Genomic DNA, 11,360 nt, shown 5'->3' on the forward strand with positions numbered 1-11,360 from the left:
TGGTGGAAAGGCTAACTGGTATTTAGTTTTTACAGAACTTTTTAATTGTTGTGTTAAATACATAATTTTTAACCTTATTCAGAATACATTTTTGAAGTATATTTTGTTTTATTTCTAAAATATATGTATGACAAGAAATTTATTAATTTCATAAGAACCGGTTTATATCAAAGTACTAGTTTAGAACAGGTGTGAAGTCTTTGAAGATATTTGTGAAAAAAATTTCCAGATTTTCAGGAGTAGTTTCTAATAAAGAAGTAACATTATTGACTACATCTTTGTTGCTGGTTAAATTATAATAGTAATAGAACATTGTTTGCTTTGTGTGTGTTATTTTAAGTGCTTATTTGAAATAAATAAAAATTATTTAATGTATTAGAATCATCATTAGGGTTTTTTATAGGTTATGCAAAGGAAATATAAAAAGTCACCTTGCTCTTGGACTAGTCAATATTCTGACTTTGTGTATTCATGGGCAAATCTTTAGTAAAAATATTTAATTATGAAATCTGACTTTTTTCTGTACAAAAGACTTGTAATGTTTATAAAAGCTTGTCAAATTTTATGAAGATACACTTACTATATTAAAAGTTATAGTACGTTTACTTTCATGGTTACCTAACCATTTCCCACATCTTCATTTTCATTCTCAATTGCACCTTCAGACTGATTTACTTTTTCCACCTTTTCAGCATTGAACCACGTAACCGTTCTTTGCATTCTTCCAAAGTTGCCTGCTTTTGTCTTTTTTGCATAACCTGATTCAAAGTTTCTGCCCTTGTCACATTTTCTTCCGCTCTTAGACATTTTTTGCAATGGGTATAATCTCATTATTTGTCACTAACCACAGGTAATTCACTATATGACAAGAACTGTTACAAATTCATTCAAGCTTCTGGTTGCTTTTCCTGTGGAAAACAAATTTGCACTGTGATTAAAATTGATGGTTATATTGGTTATAGGTAATATGTAACTAAACGTAAGAGAGAACCATTAACAAATCCTGAAAGAGAGGATGTGGCAGGAGGGGTCTGATTTTCTATTTGGTAGCTCTGTGACCAAATAAAACTGAGAGCTATAAAAATTATGGTTTGTCTGAGAAAATTGGATTTTATAGGGGATAGTTTATGTTAAATTCTGCACATATTCAAGGGGTGATAATAAAATAGAGAAGAGAACAAACCTTGAGAAAATGTGTCACACCCATCACACTAGGGGAAATTCAGGATTTTTAAAATATTTCCTTACAGAATTAAGAACTTAAAACTTGTATAATATTAAAATATGGATTATTAGCTAAGATTTTATGCTATATTAATTGTTTTAACATAAGCAAAAAGTAGTTTAATATAATTTTGAATATAAGACACATAAACCCTTGTGTCATGTGCAGAAAAGCATACCCGGGTGGATAGGGTTAAAGCAATGTTTGTTAAAAGTATGCATATTTTGTAAAAGATGTATATTACAAGACTTAGTGCACTTAAATTAGATTGTTAGCTAATGGAAATGGGGATATTTAATCAAGTATAATTACAGTCTGTTAAGCAATGGTTCGCTAGTTATACATGATATTTTTAACTAATTTCTAAGATAGCTAATATTTCATTGCTCAAGCTTAAGTAGCATACCCATTACTATAACAGTACCCTGATGGATAGTAGCCTAGTCAAACAAACATACATCAGTCTTTCAGGAAAAGATGCCCACTTGATAACATTATTCACCATTGCTATATTTATCTTAACCCTTTCACTGCATAATAGTGTAGAAATGCTCAGTGTCCAGCATGCAAAAGAATGGAAAAATTGAGTTCATGCCTTGAGTGAGGCTGGGAGGATGGATTTTGCAAGGCTAAAAGAATTCTACCTTTAAAGTGGTCTTGCGTGAGGCTCTAGGCAGTCACCTAGTTCGGCTTACAGTAGAGCTGCCTCTGTTCTTGGACCTACAGGTGAGCAAACCACATTTGTCCTGCTATTACCTGATCAGAACCAACAACTTTTTGGTATTACCAGCTTCAATGATTTTATGCTCTTAACAAATTTCATATGATACAATCTCTGCTGTTACTCATTATTTTGCAGACTAGCCATGACTAAATCTTTGTATTGCCATCTTGAAAGAACTCTTGTTGGTTGAATGTGATCGACAATAGTATTTATTCTGGATTTAATTTGTATTTTAAAGGAATCGTGGGATGCAACATCTAGCATGTGATAATTTCTCGTACCATTAACCCATTTCCAAAAAACTTGAGCTATTTCAATAACACAAGTGGGGTCAAATGTCTCATGTAATTTCTTCATTCAGGTAATTTATACTCTTCGGTAAGTACAGAAACACAAATGATCAGACCACACATGCTACAAGTTGTTTATTGCCCACAGTCGGTGCTTTGAAAATTGACAAAGCCATGCTTTTCTGTTTGCATAAAGATGAGCAGATTTTGACATGGTTACTAGTTGCTTAAGATAGTTTTTCTCGATGTTTTGTTCTATGTAAAAGATATTCAAACCCCACATATTGTTGAACAGATTGTACAGTTCAGATGCAGTTTGTTTCCAATTTACAAGACAGTCCAGTTATTCTGACCATTTGGTTTCTTACCAAAGCTTTTCCTAATGGCAGATGATTTCTTTTAATTACACATGTTAATAAACTTTGAACAGCTCATGAAAGAAATGTCACCCAACCTATGTGTGGAAAGAACCTTCTGTTTTACCTTTTGGAAGTCTCAGCTCTTACCCATTGTCTTGCAGACTAGCCATGACTCTCTCTCTCTATACTTACCCTTAAATTTCTTAAAGTAGAAATGAATTGAAATAAAGCCACCCTAATATTTATACTAATTAAACTCCCAACCTTCCACCCTTACAAAAAGATATTAAATAGAACTATACACCCTACCTTAAAAGTTCTTATATAGTTCTAACTCCCAACCTCCTCCCTTTCTCCTGAAGATTTATTCAAGTATAACATAGGAATGCCAAGACGAGCCCAGCTAATTGAAGTTAGTTTTCCATCCCGGTTATACTGAATAAAATAACTTAAAATTATTATTAGCTACTTATAAGCTAAAATAACTAACTCCTTCTGTATTTTATTTATAAGATATTTTCCTTAATTTATTAAAAAAGTATTTCTACTTTAAAAAATTTATGGGTAATTGCCTTCCCACAACTGGCTATAAACGGTGAAAGGCAGTAGAAGCTGAGGCATTGTGGGTGTAAGCACTAAGCTTCGTACCTTATTTAATTGATGTTTTTTTCATGATTTTCCATGATGGCTGACTAGATTGACATAAGCATTTGGATATTGTCTAATAGATAGGATATCTCAAAGTATTTGGGTGCTATTACCACAGAGATTATCCATTATGACAATATGTTGACAACCAGGACTGATAACGATATTACAATATTTAATTCATTATCGTTTTATAGTTCTTATTTAATTGCCTATAAACAATTAATGTAATAAACAGTTTGTAAGCTATTTATTTATATTTATATATAAACTCTTCTCTTAAGCATTGATGGTATCTCTTTTCTTATGCATAATGGTATTTGTGAATGATACCTATTCTACATTAGTGGTACAACATTTTGAAATCTTGGCTCTTGTTTATTGTTTTTCAGACTAGCTATGACTATATATCTTCTATCCATTTTTTGTAGGCTAACCATAACTAATCTCCGCTCTTACACATTGTCTTTCAAGCCAGCCCTGACTAAGCTTTTATCCATTGTCTAGCAAATACACTGCTATTATATCTCTTTTCTTACCCATTGTCCTGCAGACTAGACTTTGATTTGACTGACTTTGTAACCTCAATAAAAATATTAGGAAATAAATATAAATTATGCTTTTTTTGTTTCAGAATGACATCAGATTATAACGCGAAAATACAAATGTTTAGTCTAAATAGCTTAAATTTCATAACCTTATACATTTCTAAATATTTATTATTTTTATTATATTGATCTTTCAGCCATGCCTGGCTAACATTATTGAAATTTCAATGACATGGCACATGGGCACTGATGTTACTGTATCCAGGAATATAAAGCTGGCCTTTACAAAGTGACCTGTCTTGGCTGTGTTTTAGTAGTCTAGCATTTTGTAAAATACAGTTACATTTCATTTTTAATGCATTATATATGTATATACATTATTAATATTTAAAAAAAGTTCTTAAATATCAGTTATTTTTCTTAAAACTATAGAACATTAAATAAAGAATTATAGAAAATAATTGTCTCTTCTAGTTACAAACTTTGAACTCATTTGCTGCTTGCCATAGGTTGCTAAGCCTTATCAAAGTTTGCACATGGTGGATGTGAAACGAAATAATTTTTTTAAAGTTTTATATATACTTTTTGAAATAACCAAAAATCATAAATTACTGTATCAATACCATAGAATTCCACTATAATTTATCAAACTTAGTAACTAAGCTGTATTTGGGTATAAAAAAAATATGAAATTTTGAGCTCACTAAAGTTTCACCTTACCTTTTCGAATTCAAGCTTTAAAAGAACGAGTTTGGCAATGAATACTTCAATTCCACTTGGAAAGCCACTAGGGGGAAAGTTTGCGCTTTCGATTGGTTATTCACACGTCTTAGAAGTAAGTGTATGTAAGCATGTTATTCCAAAAATGAAGAGGTGGGCAGGGGCCACTGTGTTTGTTGAGTACATGTAGTGATGTCTCAGCAAATAGAAAATATAGGAGGTTCTTATTTGATATACTAGCTGGTCCATATCAGTAATTTGAGTTCCTAATTCATAAGAAACTATAGACTTTGTATTTGGACATCACAAACATGTAATTTGAACCAATGCTGCATTCAACATACCACATGGCACATAAAAATCGATATTTAGGATTTCTTTTTTAATATTTACTTTTAAATTAAGAAATTAATTAATAGATCATACTAACGTTTATATTATAATCTACAATTTAATACCAAACTTATTGATATACATTCATAAAATAGTACTTCAATAAAATCTTGAATACGAGTCTATAAACGCGATGACATGGCCTTTGACCCGTGATCATAGAAAGACCCATAGAGATAGGGTTAATAAAGGCATTAAAAAAAGAGTTATAATAACCCTCTCACTATGGGCTCAGTGGATTACACTGACCTCGTGACCATCAATTTCCACACTATAAGTTTTGTATCTCCAAAAAATGTTTCAAGCTCTTTTTGTAGACCAAAAAAATCATGATTTTTAATTATGTATTTTTACTAAAAATTTGTGTGTGAATATATGAAATCAGAGTGTTGACTGATTCCAGTGCAGAGTGATTTTCATGTTAAGATTAAAAAATACTTTTCTTCACATGAAAATTTTCAAGTTTTATTTGTATGATCTAAAACTGCCTAAATAAATATCAAGCTTTTTTACACACACACACATTATATGTATACATGTATAGAATGACTGCAGATTGTAACAGGAAATCACAGTTGTTTATCACAAAATAGCTTAAAGCCTGTAACAGTATAAATCAGTTTATAATTAATTTTATTGTTTTATTGCCCTTTGAACTGTGCCTAACTAGTAATTACACCACAAAAGTTGTAAGTTACTTGGTGAAACTGGATCATGGTACTGTATTGAATTACATAATGCACAAACTGCCCACGACCATACCTCCTTAAGAATTTTTATCTTTTTTTTAATTATCTTACCTAATCTAACCTAATAAATTTCTAATTTTATCATTTTAGTTACTTTTATAATAATAAATAAATATTACATGTGAAAAGCAAGAAATATAGTACTTACCTGGATATCTCATATTTGTTGCTGCCAACTCTTGATGAAACTTAAGCCTAATTTTCTATACTAATGATACTAATAAACTAAACAATTTTTATTTGATTAAATAATGCATCTAAGAAGACAAAATAATAACACACAAAACAATCAATGTCCTACAAGTATATTTTCCTGGCTTTCTAACTATGCCATAAGAACCTTTAAAAATTCTGCTAAGCTTGTTGATGTGATTCCCTTGAGAAAAAATTTTAAACTGGAGGTAAAATAGACAATTCTATGTATGGAAAGTAATGTAATGTAATACATCATATGGCAAGTGGGTCTGATTTTCTATTTTATGACTTCATAAACAAATAAAGTTAGAGGCTATAAAAAGTTCTTTGGCCGAGTAATTTCTATATTATAATGAGTAATTTAAATTAAATTATGTATGTCTTGAAGGGGTGATAAATAAATTAGAGAAGAGGAAAAACATAGAGAGCAAGTGTCACAATTTTCATACTTGGGAAGATTGAGGATTTTGTTTTTATATTTCTCTATAAAACTGAGAACTTAAAGCTTATATAATATTAAAATTCAATTTATTAACTACATTTTGATGCCAAGTTTATTCATATAGAATGATAATAAAGTATGTTAATTAAACTTTGAATATAACTCTAAAAATCTGTGATATGCACACCTTGATGTGCCCATAACAATAGGGTTAATTCTGTTAGGGATACTGCCAAGACATAACTGTGAGGATGAAATTATACATATAATTTGCTAGGCTTAGCTTAATTGTAAGAAAGAGTAGATTGTTTTGATGGATTTGTGGGATCAATTCAGTGGGAAAAGGAAGTTTTTTGGAATGGATGGTTTAAACAGAGTAGAGACTGGCTTGTTTGCAATGGCTATTAACACCACTCTAAAGGCAACTTTAGAATTAGACAGTAGAGATTGCCAGAATAGTGAAAAACTGTGGAGAGGTGTATATTGTGGGAACAAGGTACAAAGGTAGTTTTAATGGCAAGCTAAACTGCTATTATTGTAATGCTAGATCTATAAGAAATAAAAATGGATTACTTTAGAGCATTGGTTCAAATAGAGGATTTTGATTTAATGAGAATAACTGAAACCTGGTTAAATGCAGACAATTTTGATATTGTAATTTCTTAATGTTGGTACTCTGAAATGCAGTTTAAAAAAATTGTTGTAATATGATACTGGTAATAAGAAATTCTCTATTCAAACTCTCAATAAAAATGTCAAGGATTTATTTCTAGGACTTCTCCAAGGAAGTAAGGTGCTGTGTGAAGTCAAAGCCAAGACTAAATAAAAACAAAAATTATTCTCCAAGAAGTCTCGGAGAAAAATGTAAAACACATAAAGGAAAAAATATTTTACAGTTTCTCTTATGGTAATTGTGTGAATTCTTAAAAAATATATCTATATTGGCATCTTAAGGAAAACTGCAACAGTATGTTAGACTCTAGAAACATACACATTGAATGAAGGCCATCTGAAAAGATGCAATAATTTGTTAGACACTAGAAACACACATGATAAAACTATCCAGACATTTGAAAACTGTTCACTTAACAATGAACATGCTGATTTCAGCTCCTTGATCTTGGTTTACAACAAGTTTTCTGTTTTATATGTAGACTCTCTTTTCATCGTTTGTAACCTTCATGCATGTCATCTATTTTCTCAGATATCTATTAAGATATAAAGTAAATTTTCCATACAACTCTTAAGTCTTTTTGCTTCATCCTTATGTATGAATGTTCTTATGAAATTAAGTGATTTCTCGACTGTTGTACATAGCAGTAGTTATTCTTAATTTCGTAGATTAAATCTAGTTTTAATAAATTCTACAAAACTTTACTCTTAAATTTTTTATGTTGGTTGTTTTTAGGTACTTTGTGTTAGCTCGAAGCAATCCAGATCCCAAGTGCCCTGCTAATAAATCCTTAACAGCCTTTATTGTAGATGCTGACCTACCTGGGGTGTCTGTTGGACGGAAAGTAAGAAAATATTTTCTATAATCCTTAAGCTTATTTCAAATTCTTCAGAGTTTAAAAATTCAGAAAAACCCATTCCATGAAGCTTAATAAAAAAAATGTTTTTCAGAAATTTACAATACACAAACAGTTAAAAAACTTGATTAAAAACAGTATCATGGTAAAACAATAAATATTTGTTCTGATACTTCAGAGGTTGAATACATTATAATAAAATTATTTTAAATATGCAAATTAGCAAGTCATGTGACAACCACTGCCAAAACAAAGTTGGAGAAGAATGGAATGTATCAGAACTACATTTTGGCAGTGTTTGGTGTTTTGTAGGTAGTGTGATGCCACTAAATGTTGATTGATTTTGGAAAGTGTATGTACCAGTCCTTTCCAGCCAAAACATTTGTTTGTCCAAATGAACAAATAAATATGTTCAGATAGGAGATTTACAATTTCTAAGACATATCTCTTGAACCTAACCATATGTGTATAGGTGGGGGTCAAAGTGCAGAATGTCACAACCTTTCACAGAGTGGAATTCAAAATGTAATTAAAATCCTTTATTATCAATGTATGTCATTAAACTTGTTATATAAATTTAGGTTATATTTCAGATTTCTATTATATCTAAGTTTTTATTTCTTAATATCAAAGGAAATATTTAAACAGATTTCTTAAACTTCACTTTTCTGTGTCATATTGGTCACTTTAGATAGTCTTTCTATCCCTGTATGATCTTCTGAGTTTAACACAAATTATATCTTATAGTATAGACATAATTAAATTTGTAGCCTTCAATCTTTTCACTTTGCTGAGGTATAAACAAGAAAGTCAAACCCACTTGCTATACCCTCATATCATATCCTGTCTTTCAAAAAGGTAAGCTCCCCAGTGGCACAGCGGTATGTCTGCGGACTTACAAAGCTAGAAACTGGGTTTCAATACCCGTGGTGGGCAGATCACAGATAGCCCTTGTGTAGCTTTGTGCGTAATTAAAAACAAACAAAAAAGGTAAATAATTCTCTCTCACATTTGCTATTGGATTATTTATAACCAACAGAAACAGATTTTAATTTACTAAATTCTTTACTAGGCTAACTCATTCTGATGGTTGTTTATGAATTATTCAGTATCAGAATCATTGTTGAGTTAGAATTATTTTAACCCCATTATTTAAAAAGACAGTTTAATCATAATAGTTATAGGATATTGTATTTTTTGTATGTTATTGTTTTGTGTTCTGAATTGCATGTTTGAAATAAATAAAAATTAATTATTTAGACTTTGAGAGGAAAAAAATTCAAAATCTGCATATAAGTACTAAATTTTTCATTGTTTATGTATATATTTTATTTATTATTATAAAAGTATTAGAAACTTATTAGGTTAGAGAAGAAAACTTAAAAGAAAAACAAATTAAATAAAAAATTTCTTCATGAGGAATGCATGTGAGTTGCTTATAGGTGATGTAATTCAATACTTTGTTTAATTTGACTTGCACACTGCTTTTGTTGAGTGATTTATTACTTTTTATGCTAGTTTAGTAGTTAGAAATGCTTCAAAGAACAATAAGACAATTAAGTTAAATGAAAGCAGTTGTGAAAAGATTAGAGGAATGAAGATGCTGGGACAAATAATTATAATTGTATCTTGTAGTTTGCAGTCATTCTAGAAAAAAAGTACTTTTGATTTTATTTCATACTAGTAGAATGTGTTGAAATTTGATATAAAGGTGTGATATTTCACAAAATTCTCATTCTTACCTAACCACATAAAATCGAATATTTGGCCACTGAGATGTTTTCTTTCTAAAATTTCTTTCAGAACTAATAACCCTTTTCTGGTAATGTTGAGTACTCACCCCACCTTCAAATGTTTTAGTATGTCATCCATGTTTATGATTTGTTAACAACAAAATGACCATTATGCCCCTTTTTTGAAAGTTTGAATTAGTTATCAATGTTTTTTGCAACTTAAGAGAATTCTCAGAACTCAACAAAACATTGAATTTCTAAACAAAAGTTTAGAGGATTACACAGCAAAACTATTCAAAGCTCAAATATAAACAAAACAAGTTGAAACATGCATTTTTTTAAGATATAAAAATGTAGCATATTTTCTATTAGCATAAAACAACATAAACAATGCTCTTAAAATTGGCCTTGCATCCTTAAGAGTGGCTCTTACCTAATGCCTGTACATCTAAATTTTTTGTGTATTCTTTTTCTATTCTATTTTATATTAATATGCAATGGAAAAATGGACTTCTATTTTCCCAAGTTATATTATTGTAAAATTTTTCAACTTTCCCTGTAGATGGTTTTACTATAATTGGTATAAGGGTAGAGAAAAGAAGAGAGAAAGTATAAAGTTTTTACCAAAAAAAAGGCTTTTGATATTCAGTTAGGAAAATTGAAAAGTTTAACACGAAAAAAGTTTTTATTATTAACATGAAAATTATCTTCACTTCAGGCTAGTCAGTGTCTAAATCAGTAAATTCACAGACAAATGTTTATTAAAAATCCTGATTTTTTTTAATATGCAACATACTTGTAAAGTTTACTAAAAGTATGCCAAAATCTTGTGGAGATTCTTTAAATAAATTCAACATTGTAGTGAAAATTAATTTTCCAGTACAGGCTTTGTCCAGAGAACTGACTTGTGCATGTAGGATTAACCCTTTCACAATGGGCTTGGTATAAAATACAATATTTCCTATACACATTTGTACTTTTAATGCAGCATGTGTATTTTCACAAAATTTGGTAGACCTTTAATAACGATTGCATATATTTTGTACACAAAAAATCAGAATTTTTAATCAGGTATTTTAACTAAAGATTTCTTTGTAAAAATATTGAGTCTTTTTTGTTACTAGTCCTAGTGCAAAGTGATTTTAATGTTATGATTAATAACTTCTTTGTCCCAAAATTCTCAATTATTATTTGTGTAATCTCTAGAACCTCCTAAATACATTTCAAACATTTGTTTTCAGTAAAACTTCATATTTTGTCTGTTATTTTCTCTACCCTAACTATATGGTCAATTTGACTGACCTCGTAACCACCATAGAAAAAGTAGGAAATAAATTATGCTTTTTTCATTCTAGAATGACTACAAGTTATAACACGAAAACACAAATGTTCAGTCTAAATAGCTTAATTCTCATAACATTATACATTTACATATATTTATTATTTTTATTATATTGACCTTCTAGTCATGCCTAATTAACATTACAGAATTTGCAATGATGCACTGCACGTGCACCCTTGATACCGTATTTAAGAATATAAAACTGGCCTTTACAAAGTGACCTGTTTTGGCTGTGTTTTAGCGGATTAGTATTGTAAAATACAGTCACATTTCATTTATAATACATTATATATGTATATACGTTATTACTATTTACAAATAAGTTCTTAAATTTCAGTTATTTTTCTAAAAACATATAACAGTAAATAAAGAAGTATAGCAAACTATTATCTCTTCTAGTTATGAACTTTGTACTCGTTTACTGCTTGCCTTAGGTTGCTAAGTTCTTATCTAATTTTTGACT

General features: G+C 29.8%; 1 protein-coding gene across 2 annotated transcripts in view; it reads left to right on the top strand.

Moving 5' to 3' along the window:
* Positions 1-11,360, top strand: part of LOC106471730 (medium-chain specific acyl-CoA dehydrogenase, mitochondrial-like) — a 74,686-nt gene that overhangs the window by 20,924 nt on the left and 42,402 nt on the right. For both annotated transcript variants that reach the window (XM_013932349.2, XM_022400335.1), the window contains exon 9: positions 7,702-7,810. In XM_013932349.2, the coding sequence (XP_013787803.1) occupies positions 7,702-7,810 (109 nt within the window). The remainder of the gene's footprint in view (positions 1-7,701; positions 7,811-11,360) is intronic.

This window comes from Limulus polyphemus, unplaced genomic scaffold, assembly GCF_000517525.1.
Source record: "Limulus polyphemus unplaced genomic scaffold, Limulus_polyphemus-2.1.2 Scaffold4817, whole genome shotgun sequence".
Classification (NCBI taxonomy): Eukaryota; Metazoa; Arthropoda; class Merostomata; order Xiphosura; family Limulidae; genus Limulus; species Limulus polyphemus.